This window comes from Falco naumanni, chromosome 5 (genome assembly GCF_017639655.2).
Source record: "Falco naumanni isolate bFalNau1 chromosome 5, bFalNau1.pat, whole genome shotgun sequence".
Classification (NCBI taxonomy): domain Eukaryota; kingdom Metazoa; phylum Chordata; class Aves; order Falconiformes; family Falconidae; genus Falco; species Falco naumanni.
In genome coordinates this window covers 28,190,760-28,215,083 of record NC_054058.1, presented here as the reverse complement: position 1 = coordinate 28,215,083, position 24,324 = coordinate 28,190,760, and the positions used below count along the sequence as shown (strand labels likewise).

At 43.7% G+C, this 24,324-nt stretch overlaps 1 protein-coding gene across 1 annotated transcript in view; it reads left to right on the top strand.

Annotated features, from left to right (window-relative positions):
- TMEM178B (transmembrane protein 178B) overlaps positions 1–24,324 on the top strand; it is a 236,965-nt gene that overhangs the window by 182,448 nt on the left and 30,193 nt on the right. Inside the window, exon 3 of the mRNA XM_040596335.1 lies at positions 22,904–23,041. Within this exon, the coding sequence (XP_040452269.1) occupies positions 22,904–23,041 (138 nt within the window). The remainder of the gene's footprint in view (positions 1–22,903; positions 23,042–24,324) is intronic.

Below are 24,324 nucleotides of genomic sequence, written 5' to 3'. Positions count from 1 at the left end.
TCTCGAGAGCTACACAGAGTCCCAAAGCAGAGCTTTAAAGCTGACTCAGTGAATGATGCTGAGGTTTGTTTTCCTTTTAGAGCTAGCAACATCACTAAGAATCAAGCAAACTGGGGAGCGGTGGAGGCACCATGTTCCTTACACCACTGGGCTAGGATCAGAGCTGCACTCTGTGCTGTGCAGCCACTTGTCAGAAACCCTTTAGGCTTTTCTTGCTACAGAGTGTTGGAAATGCTTGAAAATTGAGTGCTTTCCCACACTGGTTTAATCTTTATTTTATTATTTTTTATTTTACCACATCCATTGCTCTCCTCCAGATATTCTGAACACAGCTAGAAATTTATAGGGCTTAGTGCTCGTTTTCTCTTTTACTTTAGGTCCTGGCATGGTGTCAGTACACCAATTGTGATTTATTAGGTTCGTGCGGTTGCCTGACCAGTAAAACAGCTCAGTGTGTTTGCTTGTGACTATTCCTCCGTTAAATGGAGTCCTGCCTTGCACAGCAGCTGCATGGGAGTGTTCCATTTCTTCCTTTGAAGCACTTGCTCTAGTCACTTTTTGAGGAAGATGGCATGGCAAGATGACAATTAGCTTTTTGTGATGTAATAGTTTCTGTAAACACTACATTGAGTTTTAGTGTGGCGATGAGAGAGCGTTTTAAAAAACACACAGTTGAATGTCAGAGGAGAGAAGGCCTGTGGAAGATGTTTGGAAATGTGATACCTTCTGGATGCCTCACCAGAGCTTCAGAAACAGAGCTGAGGCTGTCCTGGGTTAATCCTGTGTAACTTTGTGCTGAATCTGCTACGTGAGGAGATCAGATTCGGGAAGTTAATATTGAGTGTTGCGGGAATGCTCATGTGGTACAGACATGACAAAGAAGCTGGTACATTGTGTCTCTTCTGTCAACTCTGTGTCTCGATCTACCGAGTTTTCAGTGTTTTAGAGTCCTACAGCATTATAATTCCAGATTGCGCAGCATTTGCCTACTTTGGGATTTGATCTGAAACTCTTCCTATGTACACTGAAAAGCTTGATACCTTTTGGATCACACGGTTTGAAGCATTTCTTATTGATTCATTCCCCTGCAACAAAATGGAGGGAAATCTATTGTGTTGCTGTAAAATAAAATAAAATAAAATAAAAAATAAAAAAAAAAAAAGAAGGAAATGTTTGGAGAAAGCCTTGCTTTTTTTGATCTCTGGGGTTGTTAGAAAATCAGGCTCAGAGCACAAACAGCAGGTGCCTTTGTCTAGTCTGTGGCAAATAAGGATGGGCATAGGGGTGGGAAAAAGGAATTTACTTGGAAAGAAAAGTAAACATTCCTCCCCCCACCCCGATTCTGCCAAGCACTTTAAAAAATAATTTTTAAGAGCAAATTAGGAATGTGTCTTTATTCAGTGGGCTGGATAATGATTTTAGATGCTGACTTTGCTGGCACTTTGGCATCATTTTTTCTCCAGCCTGCCCTGCTCTAGCTTTGTTTGGAGGGAGGGAATGGAGGCTCCCAGTAGCATCACTTGGAGCTCGGCTCCACTCCCTGTCCCTCCCCCTCCCCTCCACCTCCCTCCCCTCTCGCTCTGCCTCTTTGTGCCGCATGTTCCCTTTTCAAAAAGTAATTTCATGGCTCATGCACTTAAGATTCCATCAGAAAGTCGAGTCTTTGATCAGGCAGACAGACTCCCTGCTGGGATTTCATTGGCAAATCACAATTCCCTTAATTAAGACTATGTGTCTTTATATCACTAAACTGATTCCAGCTGGGTCCCTGCTCATTTTACATCCAGATTTACCTAGACTATGGATTTTCTCCCCCTGCAACTCTGGAGGAACAAAAAACATTTAAAGACTTTTCGTTCCCAGCTTCTCCCACCAGCTGCTTCTCCCCACCAGTGCAGCAGTTGGTGTGGGCTGGGAACTAAATCTCTCCCTCAGTCTTGTTGGCACCCTCCACCGAATGGTGGTATGAGGGATTTGCTCTGTTTCTCTCCAGCGCTTGGAAGCTGGAAGCCACTAGTACAAAGGGTATTGAACTTGCCTGGTTTTTTTTTTCTTTTCAGAAGCCACATTTTGCTGAGAGTCAAGATGATGCCAAAATTTAGCGTAGTTTTCTCTTCCTTCCTGGCTTGCTTTAGCTATCAACTGAAGATGAAACAGGTTAAGAGTGCTCACTTATGGTAATCACAGGTCCTGTGTGGGAGGGACTTTGGTGACACTTCTGCTGTGCTGGGCTTGCTTGTTGTGTTAGTCATGCCAAGGCGAACGTTTCTCTAGAGACACAGTCAATGAGTCCTGACTTCAAAGTGTGTGGTCTGCTCTGGCCAAGGAGATAACGCTGGGGGGGGGGTGTGTGTGTGTGTGTGTTTCAATGGCCAATGTTTTTTTCCTTCAGTCATATGCATTTTCCCTTCCTCCTCCTTAAATTCCTTGTGTCCTCTGAGCAGTGCCCTGACACTTTCTCTAGGGAGAGGAAACATCCATAGCAACTCGCTAACAGAACTAATTCCCGGGATGGCAGCTAGCACGGCTGTGCAAGGCAGCACACAGCCTCTGACCTAAGAGCCTAGCCTGTATCACGATGCCTGTCTGGCAGAGTCAAGGAGATTCCGGGATGGGGCTCCTCATTGCGCCAGCCCCAGTGGTATGGGTGCATTTGCCAGGCACCAGAGAGAGACGTCTGGCCTCTCTAGAGTGTTGTCTGGAGCAAATCCTTTAGTTTTTTTCAAAATCATCTGTGGGGAGATGGCAGGGACTAACAAACATGCCCACTGTTTGAGAAACATCCCCATAAATGTGATTGCAGATGGATGCAGTCTGACTCTGCCCTACATGTTGGACATGTATGGCTGTCCCTGTGTGGGCCTCACAAGATGCCACCCCCGGGCTCTGAGCATCCCTCCAAGTGACAGCTCTGCGGCCAGGAAACCTGGTTGCTAGCTGATCAGCATCAGATAGTGCTACAGCACGTGGGAGGCTGTTGGCTGTTTATGCAGTCATGCTTAAAATTAAGAAATAGCCAGCAAACAAGGCAGCTCTAACGGCTAGCGAACCCTGACCTGGCATTTCCTGAAGCTGAGCTGCCCACTTAATAAGTAAATCCAAAGTCTCAACTCAGGACACATCCTCTTCTACAGACTGATTCATCTTCAGAATTATCATATGGAATTCTTTGCTTGAAAATGCCTACTTAATTATGTGCCAGCAGAGCTTCAAACCCTGTCTCAGGGATGCGGTGACTTTGTAATGGGCCATAGCAGAATCTGACTTTAAAGGGGTTTCATTTTAAGGAGCTGGCATATTTCCAGCTGTTACTCCCAGCAAGAAGAGGTTTGGTTCAGTCAGACTACAGCCTGAGCTAAACCTTATTTAACTCTTCACATGCTAATAAAAATGTTCACTGATACAAAACTCTTAACAGGACTTTGCACCTAGATGGATCTTTGATTTGAGGATTCCAAAGCTCTTTTAATAAGAATTGCTGATTATGACTCTATGGTAAGACTAGATTCACAAGATGTTCAGGATCTGTTTTGTTTGAGAGACAGAACAAACCTATCACAAATGTACAGAAAGAACATGCTGTGACTAGAAAATTAATTTTATGAGCCTTTATAAATAATTGGATAATTTTTTTGTTGTTAAAATTAACTACAAATCTCATACTTTGTAGAATGTTAACATCTATGTTTTTCTTGTCCCGAATCATCTTATTGGAATGCTAGAGATGCATTAAACTTATATATAGTTAAAGTTAATTGAAATCTTGCCCATAGGCTCTGTGTAAACAAATTAGGATGTAATTAAGCTAAGTAGTTAATGATTGCTGTGTCTGGATGCTCTGGTTTTTTGGGGTCTGGGCCAGGCTCTGGTCACTTGGAGTTGCAGACAAAGGAGCCCAAGCAGTTGCCATGTTTCCTCTGTGGTTTATTGAACACAGTGGGACAGTGGGCTGCAGGGACTCGAAGGCACTGGGGATGTCCCTCCCCTGAAGGAAGAGGTCTCTGTTAGCAGGAGTATGCCGAGACCCAAAAACCTACTGTGGGTTGGGGATGGCCAGCTCCATGGCTGGGTCTTGGCTGCTGGGAGAATGGACCCTGAAGCACAGAGACACTGAGACTTGGCTGAGCATCCTCTGCACTCCTTGCTGTAATGGTAGGCTCATTCATAGAGCCCCTAGATGAAAATGTTGATCAAGGTGAAAAGCCAGTCACTAGCATGCTCTGGGGGTGTGACACCACAGCAACACAGTATACATGTCCTAAAAAAGCTTAAATTAGAAGGAGCAATGTAAAGCTGGTACTTCAGGTCATCAAGCCATTAGAAATATCAGAAGGTAGGATTCTTATCACACAGCTCATTATGTGTGATTTTTAAAAAGATAATTAAAACAAGCACAGTAAGAAAATTGCTAAGCAAAACATCAAGTGGTGTGACAGTTAAGAGTATCAGTAACTTACAGGTAAAAATAGTAGAGGACAATATCAAACAGCAAAAATCCAGGATATTCATAGCTGAGTTTATGCATAAGAGAAAGCAACTGCATTGAGGTAGGAAATGCAGAGATAAGGCACCCAAACTGTCTTACCTCAGCTCTGGAAAGATACCACAAAGGGAGAAAGTGGAAAATCTGTGATGTTGCATTTTATCAACAATTTAAATCTCATCTAGGACCATAACGAGTGATGTCACTCTTGTCCACATGGAACTGTAATCATTGCATCTGGCCACTGACTTCCCTAATGTTTTCTTTTGACCTGATAAGGAATGTGATACCTGTCTACAGCTTTTCAGATGTCTTAAAAGTCATTGGGAGGGTGTTCAGATGTGTCAGCCCAGAGAGAAAGAAAGGAGATGGGAGGAAATTATAGGGGAATGTTAGAAAGGGAAGGGAGGTGTGTGTTATGAGAGGAGGAGCAAAAGACAATGAAAAAACAGAGTGCTACAAGACAGAGAAGAGCAGGTAGAGAAAAGAAGGGGATTTGCACCAGAGATGGGAATAGAGGGACAGATAGGAAAGACGGGGAGATAGCTGGAGGGGGCAGGTTGGCAGTTGTAAGGGGAAAGGTGGTATGTTTTCTTAAAATAAAGATAAATATATTTGCATGCATTGGACTTATTTTTTTGGCTCTCTAGATGGACAGGCCTCAGTTAAAGAAAAGGTGAATGGGATCCTGGAGCATGATAAAATGCATCCTACCTTTTGTCGTCAGAGGCATAGCTGTCTGCCTTCTCCTCTGCTGCTAATAACTAAGGGGAAAATCATGCCTGTAGCCTAGTGGAGTACAGCAGAAGCGAATCCTGGCCCCAGTGTACGTTGCTTCCTGATAAAGTGCGATTTTTCTGGACTTTTTTTCTTATTGCACATACATGAACACTACACGACCAGGAAGAAAGCTGTTATTTCCCAATCAAAAGATGCTTTTTCCATCTATCACAAATGTATTTACTGTATCCATCTCCTGCTCTGTACCAGGCTGAGGCATGTGTTTTGATATGCAAATGCAGCAGAAATGCTTGAAATCTTTTCATTACCTTTCAGTATTTCATACTGCATGATGAGATCAAAGAGGTTAACCAAATTAGAAATCTCTTAACCACAGCTTTTTGGAAACGTGCAACTGTTAGCAATGCACAGTGGGCCTTTCCCTCCATTTGTTCCTCCTCCTTCACATATGTACCCATCACAGCTTCAAACGCCGTATCAGATCTGGAGAGACCCATTAGGATGTGAGCAAACCAGTCAATGCAGGCAAACTGAAAATCTTCTTAAAAGTGAGAAATGCACTACAAGGATTTCAGATCCCAAATAAATCGAATCACTCGTGTGTAGGCACAAAAATGAAACCATATGTCATCTCAGAAACAAAGTATTTGAGAATTAATTCTGGTTTTACTCACCTGTCAAAGCTTGGCTTCCAAGTTTAGCCTTCTCATTCTTGCCAGGGATATTATTAGCCCTCTGCCACTGCTCAGGTGCTGCACTGATGGACAGAGCTGTTGAAATAAAGGGCTTTCTGGTTGGAAAAGCAAAGCGAATAAAACAGCATGGTGGAAAGGCTGCAGGTGGCTTTTAGAAGTTTTTCAGCAAAATGAACAACAATTTATTTTGGAGCAGCCAAGAGAATTTTTGGCTGAATTAAGATGCTTTGATTGTCTTACTTAACCCTTTTGAATCCTTTCTTCTTTTCCTTTTTAATGTAAGTGCAATTTTTAAAAAATGCTGTTTGAAAAGTCAGAAGTTCTATTATAAGAAAAGCCCATATGAGACATCTTGGGGTTTTTATATGGAACATGTCAACATTTTTTAAGTGATACTTAAATTTCCCTCTTTTGTAACATCTCAAAAACAGTAGAACACCAGAGCTGAGCAGATAACTACACACACACTTTGTTGCACTGCTTTTGGGGTCCTCTATGGCCTGAGAGCCATAGGGGCTGGCTGCTGCCTGGGGGGGACAGCACCTCAGCAGGCCTGAGGGCCAGCCAGAAGGTCGGCTTAGGGGCAGGGTCTGCACGGTGATTTGGGGAGCCCCTGGCCAGGCCTACGCCTGGCTGTGGTGTGGCGAGGCCATAGCACTTGTGGGGCAGGGGCTGTCACCCTGCCTGAAAGCAGCTGCCAAGGGCAGGAGGTCAGCTCTGATGGGCATCTCCCTGTTTCCCACCACCAGCAGCCAGACTGTTTCTGAGCTGACCATGTAGATTTAACGTAGGACCTTGTTTTTCTCAAGTTCTTAAAGAAGTTTTTGTCATGAGGGGCGGGTGATAGTACATCTGCCCAAATGCCTCAGCCAGTCCTGACTTGCATGCTACCATCCTGCGGCCATGGCTGAGCCCTGCATCAACAAAAGCAGCCTCAAGGCTGCTCTGGTGCTGCGGGAGGGGAATGGACTGCCTACAGCACATACGTGTGCGTCTCCACATGCAGCACCACAGCACCTGGGCAGTGTGAGGAAAATGCCAAGGCAGTTTGGTGGTCAGCTTCCAGCTTGTGTTAAAAACATCTCTGATCTACATCAGCATCACAGACTCAGCCTTTAAGGCGAACACATAAAGCAAGCCGTGTAGTAAGGTGAGCCTTATGACTTTTTAGTAAGGTGAGCCTCATGACTTTTGAGTGCAGCCAGCGGACCATCACCCAGTGAAAGAAACAGGACGGCTGTGCCTTCTACAAAGAATAGTTCCCTGGGTGGAGGTGTTATAACACCATGCATCCTATGCTGGTATTTCTAGGCTTGGAAACTTACTAAAACTCTCTTCTCGGGAAATGAAGTATATGTTCTATGAAGCGGGTTTTGATTGCTTAGCTATCTGGTCATTTCTATGTGCTTGTGAGTAATTAAACTTTATGTGGAGCTCCATGGAGTTGCTCTAGATTGCCATTAAGTCAAGGATCTGACTAAGTACAGGGTTATTTCTTTTTTCTCAGTAAAACTAGAGAGTCTGTTTCATGGCAAGTTCTTCCAGATCATTGAGTAGTTTTGTGAAAGTGCTGTCAAACATGGTATTTATTAGGGTTGTGCACAAATAGCTAATGTTGTGAACACACTGCATACATATATTAATGTCACATTCAGGTTGCAAAACATTTATAACTGTCACCTCTTTCCCCATCTCTTTTTTTGCATGTCTCCAAACAGATAATCAGCCCCACTCCTGGCTGATTGATGAGGCAGGTAGGGTAAAGTCAGATGGCAGCCTTCATCCTCATGTGGCTGTGCAGCCTGCAGGCTTCAGAGACTGTGCACAGGAACTTCAGTGGTATATGGCAGTGACAATAATCTACCATTTGGGATGGCAGCTGAGAAACACATGGTATGAAGCAACACCACCAGGGTCTTTTGGTGGTGTTGAGGGAGGAGTTTGTTGATTTTAGGTGATAGGATCATCTTGTAGATAGGATAATCTTGTAGAACAGATAGTGACATTCTTAAGAATCAGGGCCCTTCTATCCTGTTTACCATGCCAGCATCGATCCCTTCAGAGACCTCAAGATACATGCCATGGCCTCACACCACTCTGTCGGACCCTGGAGGTACACAGAGTGCTGCCTGCAGGACTTTGCTGTATTAGCAGCACTCACTGTTTTCCTTAGCAAAGATCGAGGGGTGCTTTCCATGAAAAGGTAACAACAGGTCCTATGAGACCACATACAGCTGCCAGTTTTTTCATCCTCCTACCCTGACAGTCAGCACGTGGAGGCTGTTTAAACTGGCCAACTTCCACTAACATGCGGTCATTTCTCAGAATATCTCCCACCGTTGTACCAGTTTGGCATAGGCTTTTGTAATGATAGCAGCAGCAGGAGTGCTAACGCGTGCTGTAGAAAAATCTGCTGCTTCACCAGTGCTTCCACTGCGGCTGCCATGAGGGGAGCCTGTGCAAGGATAGGTCTTTCCTGAAAAAGTGCGAATAGCAGCTCAGCTTCTTAGCGGCTTGGGAAATCAGAGAAGGAAATTAAACCCACTGAGGGGTGGGAACTGGGTGCTGGGGCAGGGAGGCCCTCTACAAAACTGGGGTGAGATGACTTGAAGAGAAAACTTTGGATGAATATCTATGGGCTATTCTGTGTCACCAGCATTGCTAGAACAAGGCAGGGGCTCACTCGGTCCCATGCCATGTGTGGAAACCTTACCTGCTTGCAGGGCTGTGGCCAAATAATGACTAAGTCTCACATTTTTTATTTGATGAGATCAGGTAGTCTCACATGCCAAGTTGGATCCTACCAGTTATTTTAGATGAAGGAATGTGTTGCCAGAAGCAGTCAGAGCTAAGTATGGTACTGCCTTTGGAAGCAACTTCATGCTGTTCCTGAAGTCTGACAGGTAAGTGACTTCAGATCAAGCATGCCATAGTGAAATCCAGCGTGCTCTCTGTCACAGCTGCTGGACACCCTGCACTTCTGACCCCCATCATCATCCCAATCCCATAAAGCACAACCCCTTACAAATGTCATGCTGGAAGCAGTCATCTGTACCCTGCAGTCACATGGAACACCCACACATGGTCCAGCCTTGGCCACGGTCCCCTGCCTATCAAGTGGCATTACTTCAGAAAGGTCTTAGGCTTCACACTCCCCATGAGCGTGGTTAATGCAGTGATCCAGCAGCTACCCTACTATTATTTCTTCAGCAGAAAAACACTTCAGGGAAAATGTCTCAACAATAGTAAATCTGACTTTTTCATCAGGCTTACTGTTCCCAGTCTGTGTAAAGACTCAGCTTTCTGAAGCTGTGCTTTCAGTGTCAGCCCACCTCTGTCAGCAGCTGCTGACCAGTGGCTCAGGCTACCCTTGCTGAGGGAGCATTTTGGAGTTTGTTAGAGCTCTTTCGGGCTCCGCATTTGGCTCTTTGTTTCTCGAGATGGCAAGAGTATGCTCCATTGCCTCTCAGTTGCAAGCTGGGGTACACTTATCTAGGCCCTTGTGCTGCCTCTCTGCCTGGTCTGCCCAGAGGATCCACATTGTTGTAAAGAAAATTCAAATAAACCATTATATTTAAATAGTAATTTTGCATCACTGGTTAGCCATGTAAAACAGCTGTACCATTACTAGACAGGAGTAATTATGTACACATATACAGCAACTACACCTCCACATTTTCCACCAAGGCATCAGTAAACTGTGGTAAAAGCCACAGACCTGTGATTTCAGCAAAAAAAAAAAAAGTAATTTCAGTGTTGCTGAAATGGGGATCAGAAAGAACGAAACCGATCACACACCACTTACCTCACCATGTAGCAATAGCTGTGCCTGGAAGCAGAAACCAGACATACCCAGATGAGAACATGATTGTCTGTCTAACAGTGGGGGTTAATTAACCACCTGAACAAACCGCTAAGTGTAACATTTTTCTTATCTTCATCTTATCACATGATGATTGGACCTCCTTCTGGAAGTTAGTTTTTAGCCAGACATTATGGGATTCAGTATAGATGCAATTTGGGGAAGATGTGTGGTGTATGACACATGCGCTGAGTAGCTGAGCTAATCTGTGAACTGTCAGTGACATTTTGTGCGGAGACACCTTGAAAAGTAAATACAAAGACGCTCCACAAAACAATGTTACAAAATAGTTGTTTCCCTAGGGCTGATCACACTGGCAGAAAGACTGAAGATTCCTTGTTAGAGCAACTGCCGAGTCCTGTGACATCTGATGCTAACCAGATAGTTTGCGCAGATTGAATGCCGTGTCCCATTTCCCTTCTGCTAAGACTTTCCCCAAATTTGCCATGTAAGGAGAATCTGTTGGAAGGCATCTCAGGCTAGACTGGGCTTAATGGGTGCCTACGGCTTTTATTCCAAGCACATATTTGCTGGGGTACTCCAGCTGTGGATGTGCTTTTCCTTTTTGTTGTGCGTAACATCTGTGCAGTGGGCTTTTGTTTGGCTGGTTGGCGGTTTTCTCCTCCTTCCTCCAAGCTGCTTTGGCTGCTTACCCAGCCTTTTACCAAATTGCAAATTTATATTCCTTCTGCTTTCGGCAGGCCCATATGTGGAACTGTCAAAATGTCACTGGCATCAATTGTGAAAGGTTAGTACCACGTTATAGTCAGCGAGCTTATTAACAGGGAAATGATTGAGTTTTGGAGAGGGGGAGGGAAGGACAAATAGAATCCATTTTCCAGGCACCTGCTTATTTTACTAAACATTTCTTCTTGTCACGTATATATTTTCAGAAAGTGGATGCCATCTGCACATGAAAAAAATTACCTAGAGACCCCATGAAGAATGAGGCTGTTCTTTGTGAGATCCCAGCAAGCTGGGAGGGGGAGATGGAGAGACAATGAGAGCAAGTTGGCCAAATTTGTTCTGGTGTTCAGTGACTAGATATGTTTGTCTTCACTGACCCAGTGACTAGAGACAGGATCAAGCTGCTAAAATTGTATCTGATGGGAACCCAGTGTCAAACCAGGATACTGTGGCTCTTGGTTCCATGATACCAGCTTGGCCCAAGAAGTAGTCATGATGTTTGGTTGCTCTCCCCAAGTTTACAGATGCCTCTATACAGATGAGATCTACCATTTTGCTTATTTACATCTCTGTTTTCTCAGACTGTATTCAAAATCACCACTGGAAAAGTTCTCATATCCTACTGCAAAGCTTTTACCTGTCCAAAGCATTTTTAGGGCTTCTGGTACCATCATTGCAGAGAACCTAGCTCACTATCTTTAATGTATTAATCCTCAAAACGACCTGATGAGATGAGACTATCCCAGTTTATGAGAACTGAGGTACAGAAAGCCTGACTTTCTTGCCATAAAGTCTGAGAGACAGCAGAGAGTAGTATCTGCATCTTTACAGACTCCCTGCTAGTACTGAGATCACTGAACCATCCTTCTCAAGCCTTGTTTTTCCTTTGGATTTCCTACCTTGTTTTTTTAAAGTCAACCGAATGTCCAGCTGGAAGCACTGGACCTATCCATTAGAGAGGCAGGAGGAAGAGAAGTGCCTGGACCCTACCAAAATTTTAAATCTGTATTGTGCTGTTACTCTCTAAAAAGAGCCAAAGGACAGTGTAGGTACTTGTCCTCTGGGTTTGTATGGAGCTGCTGTCTCACAGCAACCACTGCCTGGCTTTTGGACTGTAGCTCACAGCCAGAGCCAGCTTGACCTGGATTCAGACCAGTGACCTAAAGGTGAAAGCCACCAGAGTCCATAGCTGAGCCTCTGGGACACCAACCCTCCTTCACTCTTGATTAGTCTCTTTTTGACATGGCAGAAAAGGCCCTTGATGTGGCCAGTAATGTACTGCTGGGGGGTATTATGTGGCTGACCTCTTCTGTAGGAATGAGCTTGAAAATGAGATGGAGAAAAAAGGAATGAATATTAATAATTGGATTGTCCTGGCGATTCTTCAGTGGCAACGAGGCCCATTGTGCACTGGAATTACAGTGCCTCTTTGCTGGTCCCTGAATGCTGCTGGCAGGTGAAATTTAATTTCACCGCTGGTGACAGAAAACCAAGAAATGAGGATTCTGCAGCAGACACAGCCAATGGGAGGCCCCTCTCTCATGAGGCAGGAACTTCCCTACTCCCCCCTACGCCCCTGCCCGTCCCTCTGTATGCAAGCTGATTGCCAGCACTTGGGGTGCGGGGCCCTGGCGTGTGGCAAGGCTGAGCCTCAGGTTGGTCACTTCAGGCAGAGAGGAGGCAGGGATGGGCAGGTGAGGGAAGGAGGTACAGAGGACATGCATGTGATGTGGGGGTATTGCCTTTATTTGTTCCCAGATTTCTACCTCTGTGTGTGTGTGAGCTCTACTCTGCTCAGGAGTTTTATCCTTCTTGCTGCTTTTGCTGTGGGAGAGGAGGTAGTGCTGTGCAAAACACTAGGTCCAAATCTCGTATGAGGTTTCTAGGATTGTGATGGACTGTGCAGAGTCAGAGACATCAACACACGTGACAGAAGCATGACGTGAACCATGGACCAACTTGTGGACATTTCCTCCTGTTCCAGGACTTCTTTCCAAACCCTCTGAGTGCAGCCTCCCAAAACCCTACTGACTCCTCACTGTGAGCTCTCCTCCTGTGACACCCTGCTCAACACCACTCATGAGAGCTGTGCCTAGGTGGTTTTCAGGGAGGTGCATGTCCCTGTTTTCTAGATAGTTCTCTGAAGGCACAGAGCTGTCTAACAAAACTGCAGAAAGTCTGATTCTCCAGCTGGGACTAGGGGCCCTGGTGATGTCCCCAGTGAGGTGGCCATTGTGGTGGGAGTGTGCAGCCCCTTGGGCATGGGAGCTACGGCACCAGGACCAGGCAGAAGACATCCCACTTGGCCTCATCTCAGGCTGCAGGCTCCAGAGGCCCTCCTGCAGAATATCCAAGCTCAAAACCCAGGTTTTGGGCAATTAAGCAGCCACCCCCCTGCCTCTTCCTCATGCCAAGCGGAATTTTAATGTACTTCCAATTTCTCTTTTTAGCACACACAAAGAAAAAAGAAAAAACATTAATAATCATCTATAAGAGAAGTTCTTTTCAGACAAATGGAGAAGCATTCAATGCTGATATGTATTTTTCCCTACATTTAAATGGTATCTATTTAAATGCAGATTTTCTGGTTTCCTATGTGGAGCCTTTCAATTTAAATGTTAATAGGAGAGTAAACTTCAAAATCAAAATTTCTCCATAAGGGAGAGTGTTTTCTCACCGTTTTAAATGTCTTTCTGTAATTCCTCCCTCCTTCTCCCCCATCCTCTTTCCTCTCTTCCCAACCCCCAGCTCCCAGCCTCACTTGCATTAAACGGTCTTTTTTAAAAACAAGAATACACCTTTCAGAGTTCCTGAATTAAAATGTTTAATGCTGGATTCTGTGGAATGAGTATGTTTGAGCAGAGTGCTGGGGCACTGATAAAGCAGGGATACCATCTCTCCGCCTCCAGCCCTTTTCATGCTGGCCATTTGTTAAACCTGCTGCTCTGAATGCTTTATGATGGGATTATTCTCGGGCTTGTGCTGCATAATATTGCACCAGTGGTTGGGGCAGGGACTGAAAGGGAAGAAACCCCCTTAGGATAATCCTTTAGTTGTTCCTGAAAGTGAGCAAGACTTTGGTGGTGGTCTGGGATGAGCAGCGGAGGAGGGAAGTCAAATGCAGAGGGAAGAAGGTAAAACAGAGGAGGCATTACCAAGTCTCTCTCTTTCTGTATTACCACTCCTGCTTCTCCTGTGTTCCGTTCCTGCATACCTCCAGCTTCATTTATCTTCAGTAGGAGCTTAGGATAAATCTGCATTTTATAAAAGACCCTCAACATTGCCTGATACTGGGGTTTTACATACAATTATGTTTCTTGCTTCCTGTCACACTCCATTTGTCTTCTTTAATACAAACTTTTCTTTAATTTTCCTCATCACTCTCATTGATTCTCCATCTGTTTTTGTCCTCTCTTCTCTCATCATCAAAAGAAAAAGGGAGGAAAAAAAAGTGTTTCTGTTTTTTCTTCTGCTTCCTTCTGGCTCCGATGAGCCCTGGCCACCTTTGCAAGAAGTGGTTCAAGAGATACTAACTGCAGATTAAATTTTAATAAACTTCCATGTATTTAATGGACATATAGATACTGTGATGATGGCTGGCATATAAAAAGCAGAGTGTAACAGTGTAGAGTCTGCACTTTGTGGAAGGACACTTTTGTAAACTGGACAATAAAGCCATTACTATATATAATAAGATATAGGGTTTTCTGTATCCAAATTATTTTCACACAACTGTTACTGTACTCTGTACATCATTATTATCTGGATGCCTCTGAAGAAAAAGTGGTGAACTGGCTTTCACAGCACCCTTGGGAGACAGGAGAAAGTCTGATTTTCAGAGGACAGCTTTGGAGCACCCAACCCTCGCACTGATTTCAGGGAAATCAAACTCACTGTGATCCTCACTCTAGATGTTCAGACCCTTGCAGGTAGGGGTGCTGGAGAGACCACTTGCCCCCAAGGCATCTCTAGGTGCCTGTGACACCCTGGCAGGGCCGTGTGGTGAAGCTTGTCCTGATGCCCTGCTCTGCATTTCCTTCTGTGCATTGTACCTAGCGGCGGGGATGAGTGCAGTAGGTCAGTCTTCAGTGGTGTCAGAGCAGTGCTTCTCACCAGCACCAGAAGCACTTTACAACAAAGTGTGTCACCTTGCCCTGAAACCCAGAGCCCATCACAGCTTTATTCCAGACCATTGGAGAATACAGTAAAACTTCCATTTAGAAAGCTGGGCTTTCCACCTGGCCTTTCCCACTGCTGCCAGTGCTGGAGGTGCTGGCACAGGGACATGGTGCCTCACATCCTCCAGGAACGATCCCTCTGGCCAGACTTAACGTGGTTCCTGAGGGTCTGTGTTCTTTCTCCCCAACAAGATCATACTTGTGGTGTGGTGGCTCAAAGGAGAGGTCACTTGAACTAAGAGGTGACCAGTATAGAGAAGTGTGTACTCCTGAGTTCTTCAAGGGAACAGAAAGGGAGAAAAATGAAAAAGAAAAAAAACCAAAAAACCATAGCTCTGATCTGATAAAGTCCCAAAGTTCACATTGAAATTAAGCAGAAGCCATTTTATTACACGTGCCTCAAATTCTTCAACACCTGCATAATCCACAAAAGCTGTGTAACGAAAAGCCTCTTGGCATGGCTACAACTGGGAAATGTTTGCTTTGTGTGGCCTCACCTAGCAGGAGCAGGAAGGATTAAAATTATGAATATGATATGAAGAAGGATGGCCAAAAATGCAGGTGCCTCAGACTTTCTTCCCTGTTTCTAGGGAATGAGAGAGGGAAAGGAGGGATGAAAGAGTTGACTGGGCAAATTACAAGTTTAACTCTGCTGGGACCAAAGCTTGGAAACGTTCCTAGATGATCATATATTGCAGTGCTAAAAGCCTGGATAGTAAAATTGGAGAAAGATTCTTTGAGATTTGCTTTTGAACATCACTGAATAAACAGAAGTTATCAACTTCAGGTACTTTCTGAGAAAAAAAGATCTCTCCAGAATCACAGAAGGGGAAGGAATGGCTTGGAGTAGAGCAGGGTAGGGTAGAGTGGAACAATGCTTTGGCATAGGCTCAGCTACTCTGGCCCACTACATCAGGGGATGTAAGCGCAAAGCTTTTGTTTCCTTCCTAGCCTGCTGTCACTCAGAGCTGAGTAGCAACACAGCAGATAATAAAAAATCCTTTTTCCTCCTCTCTGGCTGAAGTTTCTTTTACAGCAGAAGGTGAGGTAGGATTGGAGCAAAAGGCTGAACCCTTATATGGGACGGTATTCACAGCCATCTTCCTCCCAAGACCTAGCATAAGTTTTCTGCCTTCTACAGCAGAACGGCATCTGATGTGTTAAATTTCTGTTGTGCAAATGCCTCCTCTATGTATTGACCTCTCTAATATCCATATCATAATGTCTCTTGAAGACAAATCCATCTTTTCTGCCTCATGAGGCACTTTTTCTCTCACATTTTCCCCCTTGCACTTAAACAAGCTTTGTTTCCTTCCTTCTCTACAGCCTCCTTAAACCTCTCCCATATTATCTAGGGGTTCTCCTTTGTCTCCTATCTGCTCTACACAAGCAAAAGGCAAGAGCAAAATCAGAACTTGATGTTAAAGCTTCAGATGGTGCTTTCAGCCACTGCAGAATTCCTTAGGCCCCTGTAATTTTCCCAAATTCTGGAGGAATTGCTTTCAGACAGTAACACACCAGTGTGTGACCTGGTCTGGGATGCCCCCTCCCTCTCTGGTGCTTTATAAGAAAGTTCACTGGTAACAAGAAATTGCAGCATTGTGTGGAGTGTGCTGTTTGTCAGCATGAACCAGTGAAGGTACCAGCCTTGGTAGAAGACAGGACTTTGGTTCTCGTCTAATGAACTGCTCACCTGACTCTGAAGTTGAGGGATTTCTTGTGAAGGAAGGCAGGCTCAAGTGCCAGCAGTGCACAGCTGGCACCTCCCTTTTGTGATTGTTTGTTTTAAATAACTGTAAGAACACTTAAGAACTCTAACAGAAGAAATCCAGATAGATGGTCTGTCCTGACAAGAACAAATCATGTGTCAGGATATCCATTCTACATGTGTCCTGAGGGACATCTAGGCTAGCACAGACCGCAGCCAGTTTGTGAAGCTTCCTATCAGCATTTCCATATAGGCAAGTTCATACATGTTGGCAACCGAACACTTAACACCTCGCCACACAACCAATAAACTCTAGTGAAGAGAAGGTGACGGGTTTTTCTGATTTAGGAGAAGTTATGCATGTATCTTATAAACACCATTGTACCTCTTGTGATAAGAAGGCTCACCTAAATTCTTTAGAGTGCCAGTTTCTCATTTTGTGAGGGCCCTCTGCTGCTCTTTCTCTCAGCTTTGAGAAGGCTGTTTTAGTATATGTGTTTGTGACTTGCGCAGTTCCGAGTCACCCTCTGGTGCAGAGTACTTACATATAAATATAATCCACTGTTGTTGAAGTGGGTTGTACTCATTGTGATTGCATTAGAGTAATCTTTACGCTGAAGACTGGATTGCCACATGATTCAGTAAAAGGCACTCAGAGATTTTAACTGAGTCTCAGGCAAACTAATACATATTTCTTTTCTTATCTCTCCATACCTGAAGTGGAAAGAAAAGATTAAAACCTCACCCTCTACTTGCCAACCTCATCCAAAATACAGTCTTAAGCTGTGTGGAGACAATTGTGAGAGCCAGAAGATGCCAGTCAAAATCACCTGCATTAATACTTACTTGTTCATTTGTAGCTGGGAGCTGCTAGGGTTGGCCTTCAGTAAAAGTCCAATTTTACATCTTGCCCCCCTTGTAGTGTTGGGGTGAGGTAAGAGAAGGGATGATGTCAGAGAAAGGTACTTCTGCACTGCTGATTCTTTGTAATAGAAATCATTTAAACGAAGATTAGTGAAATCCGGTAAATTGTGCTCTTGGGCTGTGTGCAGTTCTTGAACAATTTCCAATACGTATATTTGTTTGGAAAAGACAAAAAAGCAGTGATTTAGACTCTCTCCAGTTACAAATGTTTTTAATCCCTGGTAGAGACAAATGAGAATGAATCTAGTACAGGAGGGTATAGATCAAAGTGATGTGCAATGAAGGATTATGCTGAAGAATTATACTCTCCTAGTGTATTTCTGTTTATGGCAATACCATATTCTGAGATTTGGTCCTGGAGGGGCACAGAAATAAATTTGTGATTTCCTTTTTGGTTCCCCTGTTGTTGGGACTTCTCAGGAAAGAGCAGTGCTATACCCAGAGTATCTTCCCAGCTGTTCTGGACATTCTGGATAGAGACTTCAGAGTCCTTATCGTCCCTGTGAACTTTTCTCTATTGGGAGGAGAAAGGAGGAGATGTAGGATGCGCTCTGTGAAACATTATTTGCAGCAGTATTGCACTTCTTGATGGTCTGATAACAAGCACTGTAGCTTGATCTGGTAACAAACTCTTGAGAAAACAAAAGCAGTGCTGTGTGGTTAAAGGTCTGCCCAGAAAGCCTGATAATATAGATTCAGTTATATGCTCCTCCACAAACTTTTCACATAGCCATGGGCAAGTTGACTACTCTCATCTTGTCTTGGTTTCCCGATCTTTCACAAAAGGCTCATATTTTCCTTTCTGTATGTGTTGTGAGGAAAGAAATCTCCAATATTTTGGAAGTATGATTAAACTCCTCTGTGGGAAGGAAGATAGAGAGACATCAGCAGGAAGACCGAGCCCTTGCTTAGGACGATGACTTGCAATTTCAAGGAAGAGGACAGAACATCAGAAGTCAAAAAGGCATATTGAAATTTTCAAGAAGTAACACTGATTCAGAACATGTTACATTTGCAGCTGCTTGGGTGTGAAACTTCTTCCATGATGTGACAACCAGCTCATTTACTTTACTGCTCATAACAAATACAGATGGACAGATATCAGGGTCAAATGAAGGGCAGGGGCATTTGCAAGGTGACAGAGAGAACCTTCCACCATACACTGCTTGGAAATAAATGGATCTTAATCAGCTCTTCTGCCCTTATCTTCAGAAAACCTTTAGAGTTAATATTCTCCAACAAAACACTAAAATGCTTTTAGGAAATGCATGTTGTTTTATGAGAATCTCTATTTTAAGGAGGTTGTCTAAAATGCTAATGTTTATTTTTTCATCACGATTCACAAAGCTTGTGGCTTTCCAATTTACCATTTCAGTTTCAGTCATGGGAACCAGATTACTTCATTCCCTGTCCTTTCTCCAATGTTGCCAATCAAGAAATTTGTTGTTTCCAGCCTACATGGACATGATATGATGCCTGCATTCCTTGCCTGATGATCTACATTGGTTTTGAGTCAGGATTGAGTTCCCTGCCTGTTACTTGCAGCAGCACCTGTAGCAGTGCTAGGCATGGAAAGTACTCCCAAGGGGAAGATATTTACACACAGCTTTTAGTCTGTAAATATAAAAAAGAAAATGGGATGAAGACGGTGTCTCTAAAACATGAGTGGAAAGATAATATTGCACATTCACCCGTAAGTGATGGCGGTATCTAAACCCATATAGTAAATCATTGAAAGTACTGGTCATGCAGGCAAGGCATTGAAAATAACTTCCGTATTGTAGGTTTTCCAGAACAAGCAGTGTAATACCTTCCTTACTTGCACCCTGTAGCTACATTTCTGAAGGTTTGTGTTACTAGATGGTGGAGAAGGGGGATTCATAGCAGCCCTGAAATCTGTGCCCTTTGCTGCAGTGTGAGGACTTGGGATGGGTATCCAGGAGAGGATCAGCTGTAGAACCAGCTAAGTAGTGCACATGAGTGAGCTAAAATAAGGGATGTTTGCTGTTGCAGCTCCCATTTGGCTGCATAAGATTGAACAATGCATTTTGCTGGCATAGTCGCTCCTTCACTTGATTGGGACTGTCATGCTGTGATCCTGAGATGCTGCAGTTACTCAGGTTTTCAAAGGAAGAAAGATTGTAGAGAACCATTCATTTCATAGTCTAAAAATAAATAAAAGCAATTTCAGAAAATTTTAAAAAAACAAACCCAGGATGAGCTGAAATGTTGTAAAGTAGTTACCTGACAAAGCATGACCCTTTTTACCTTTGCAGCATGTATTCAGGAAAGGTCTTATCAGTGCCAATCAAACACAGACAAAGCCCTATCAATTTTTACTGATGAGCTGTTTATTTATATGGCATCATTCGTTCCTAAATTAGCAGAAGGAATTTATATATTGCCTCGAGTAGATAGTGCAAATCTTTGCTTTTCTGCTGTCCTTTCCACATCAAGCACCACGCCAACAGAACAGTAATCATAAAAAGTACCACTAATAGGGTTTGTGCTCCTGTTCTCTTGCCTTCTCCTCACTAAATAGCCTGAGGGTAATGATTCAGTTACATATATTACATACCTTTCCCACAAATTAATCACTCTGAACAGATTTGTTCCCAGCACTGACCTCAGCTTCATGTGGGCTCTGACAGGTGAGGAGCACTGGGAAGATGCTGTTGGACAAGTGCAGGCTGTTTATGAAACCAACTTTGCAACCCCCTTTCCCAGCACTGCCATTTGCAAGAGCTGCCCTCGAGGAAGGTTATGGCAGGACAAAAGCCAAGATAGTTTTGAATAGAAAAGGAAGTTTATATTTTATTTATTTCAGATAAGACCTTATGGCTGGGCTTGCGAGGAGCAGCTTTGCAGCTGGCCTAAGCAGTGGTAATCTTAGACTAAGCCCACTGAACTTGCAAGATTTCATAAGGAATTTAAATTTTGAATTTTTTTATATGTATTTTTATATGTATTAAGTGTCTGTCAGAGGTTAGCTTTCTGTTTTTGTCAAGAGATTATGTAAGCCCAGAGTTGAGATGCTGATGGATTTTGCTGTTTTGTTAGAAAGGGAATTTCAGGTTCCACCTGGAGAAGAGGTCAAGTGAAGCAAACTTCAAAACTAGGCCTAGAAATCTTGGTCCTGCTACTTCAACTCTTCTGTTCAATGACAAACTCACACTGATTTTAGTGGGGTAAAAAAAAGTTCCTCAGTTTGGTATGTAGGATGTGGGAATGCTTGTGATCCTCTCTGGGATCTATGAAAACTGGCTCCATCAGCTAGCCATTAGCGTAGGTCCGAGGAGTTACTGACATCTTGCAGCTGAATAAAGCTATTTAAATTTAGCTCATTAAAAGCAGGTTGTTAGGGTATGTTTCCATTAGGACGAGCAAGTGCTGTTACCTACAGTCAGCAGTTGCAAGTTTAAATGGCCGGGGTTTGTAGGGCTGACACAGACAGCTGTGCAGTGCTTCTGAGAGACGTGTTGTGCTGTTATTGAAAATGGCATAGGAAACAGTAAACATTTTATGTTTTTATATATCTTTCAAATTGAGCCCAGGCCTTCATGGGCTGAAAAGTAGGAAGACACTCTGCCATCAAAGATGCTTGCTAACATTTACTGCTTGTTTTAGAAAGCACTCTGAGAAATTCCAAAGGAACAGAGACTAGTGTTGCCCATGGGAAGTATGAGTTTCTGCAGGAAATGCATTTTTTTTCCTGCAGTAGACTTCCTTGAACATATTCAAATGCTTTGTAGGGAGTTTCTATTAGGGTTTTTTTGTCGACAGTCACAAACCTAAAATAAAAATACTAATTTCAAGATGTGTATCATGTTAAAAGGACCCTGGTCACTGGTGAGCTGAAGGCCTGGTAATCTTTACATTGTCAGAGGGACTCCTTGAAAAAACAGTGTCCAATCTACAGGAACTGGTTATAGTTTCAAGAGAAGGATAGAGTTCTGCAACTCAATCTTGCATAAGAACTGACGTAATGAACACAGCCCTGACTAAGCTGCCTTCCACTGGATCAAATAATTCTGTCCCAACACACCTATAGATCTTGTAGACACTTAGCATTTTGGGTAAGGAGTTTTGTAAGTCTCTGACAATGCTGATTTATCACTGTTCACAAATTTCACTGAATCTGCTCTGCTGGTATTGGTGGTCCTTTGGCTCCACTGTGGGAAAAAGGTAAAAAAATAACAGAAATTGAGAAACAGTCAAAGGGCAGCCAAGGAGAAAAGCTGCCACAGAGACTGGTGGATGATTCACCGTTTTCAAATCTTCCTCCCCCTGTCATAAGCATTCTGTTTCTTGTAAGAAAGTGAAATCATTCGTATGCAAAAAAAAAAAAAAAAAGAAAATGTTTCAGGAGGGAAACAAATGTTTGGAGAACTGACTTGGCTGGAATTTTCCCTGCACATAGACTCTTGACATATCAGTGCTTAAACTTTCTAAGCTTGCATGATGGGGGACAGGGAACAATCAAATGTTAGTGAAGATGCCCTCATCTGTTCTGTTGAGGGTGTAAAGATGCTCTTTAGCTCTCATAGTCCTTGCTATTTCAGTTGCCAGGTGGTCTGCCTGCCCAGATTACACATCAAAAACATCTGTGAAAAATTTCTTTTTCCCTCCAGCACATGCAGAGGGAGTCAGAGGATCCCAGTAGTCCCATTCTTTTTGCAGATGGCAAATACGTGATGTAGCCAGGTCTAATTTAAGGGTTCCTTACATTAGGTCCTGGGCATCTTTTTCCTTTATTTATGAGATAAATAGAGGTCAAACCCATGCACCCATATCAGATGTACTCAGTCCTCACTTGCAGAGCACAAAATGCTTCACTCCAGTCCCCTGACCTCCTCTTACTCTGAGTGCTCCCCAGAGCACTCAGAAATGTCCTCACCAAAAATCATCTGACAAGGTCACCATATAGATACAAGAAAAGACAATAAAGTGTCCTATGCCCTAGCCATGTATCTGCAGTGCATTTATTATCTCTGACACCAGAAGATCTGTGTGCCTCACCATCCTGGAGGTACCGGGTTCCACACACACCATTGCTGGACAGCAAGGCATCATGGCCCAACTTACACGTGGGAAGTCACAGCCCAGAGGGGCTCAATGACTTGCCCAGGATCATACAGGGGGTCAGAACCAAGGTGGATTCCCCATCACGTCTGCACTGGAGCAAAGCATAGAGACTGCTTTGTATATCAGTTTGAGCAGGTAGATCCATTGGATGCAGTAGAGTAATGGATGGAGATGAGAAGGCTGGATTTAAACAGATGCTGTGCTACTCAGACACTAGAGCTATTAGGTACAGCATTGCACTGAGGCCATTTTACAACTTTTAATTCCTGAGCAAATTGTCACAAATCACTTGGGAGCATCTGCACTGAGCCTTGTTGTATGGTGAAATAGTCACCTGCTCTTTCTCCCCAGCCCAAGCTAGTTCCGTAATTTATGGATTGTCCTCCCTCTGAACCATCCTTACTCAAATCATCCCATGCCAACACACACTAAAGACCTTGCAGATCAGTAGTGTTTTGGATTGAGACTGTTACAAACTTCTGATGATGCTAATTATTCACTGTTCACACACATACTGTTTTTCTGTCTTTCCCACTGCAGATCTGCGTAGGATGACAGCTGGCTTCATGGGCATGGCTGTGGCCATCATCCTCTTCGGATGGATTATTGGGGTGCTGGGGTGCTGTTGGGATCGAGGCCTTATGCAGTATGTGGCGGGGCTTCTCTTCCTCATGGGAGGTAAGGATGTTGGTGTTTGAAGAAATGTATTTTCCTCGCTGTTTTCATGTTTCCTCTTTCCACATGTCCCTTCTTTTCTAAGTCGCTGAAAACATGTTTTCAGAGTTGGTTTAGGTGATCTGGACTTGGTTTCATCCCAAGCTCCTTCTGGTGGACATCAAAGATAACCCAACCATAGTTACATTACTTCTGTCACATAACAGTGTCCATAAGTCACAGGACTGGAAAGGGCCTTCTGAGTTGTTCAGTCCAGTGCTCTGTTTTTGCAAGTAACATTGTCACCCTTGAACTTAGTAAGCTTAATAAATTTAGTAATAAAAATCTGAAGACTGTGCAGATGTTATTCCCACCACATCCTGTTTCACCACAGTGAGACTCTTTACTTTGGTAACTAGAAACCGTGCTCAAAATTTTAATATGTATTTATTCCTCATCAGTTGTTTTGGAGTTGAATGTAACCTTTAGTTTATGTGTCTCTCTTCTTTCTCTAATGTATCTATCACATTTGCCTTTTTCATGCAGGGTCACACTAGATACCCACAGTCGTCTTTCAGTTGGATAATACATCCAGGCCCTTCTCCTCCTTTGTAATTTCCTACTGATGATATCCCAATTTACGGCAGAGGTTCTGTTTATTACTCCCCAGGTACATGCCCCGGCACTCTATGCTTTTGAGCTTCTTCCCCTTTCTACTACACCAGCCCTCGAGGTCACCCAACATTTCCCGTGTAATGTTCCAGCCTTTCTTACTACAGATGCCATCCAATTCTGTCAGCAGGTTTCATGACACGCAGTTACTTGAAATGAAGGATGTGAGAGTCAAGTCCCAAACACAGCGCTGGGTGAACGCCTCATAGTGAACAGCACTATTTCTATTCTCTCTTTTCTCTGCTGGTGTTTTTTGTTCGACTGGGGTTTTGCCTCCCAGGCAGATCATAGTGCATGTGGTCACCTGTTCACCTGTTCTGTGGTGTGACACGGCGGAGTGTATGAATTACAGGAAAGCTTCTTTAGTCCCAGAAGAGGAGTTAAGTGCTCGGGTAACAAGTATTTATGTTCCAGTGCTGTTGGTGCGGTAACATAGATATTAGCTCTCTTGGTGCCCCAAAACACATTTGAAGTCTACCAGTACCTTGTGTGAGCACACACTGGTCTATATGCAGATGTCTGTAAATGGTTTGTTGTGAGTGTCGATACTTTATGGGCAATGGGTCTGCCAGATTAGCTTGGTATTTCTTATGTAATTAAAAGCTTAGTTTGCACAGGGGCCTATTTTGCTCTAT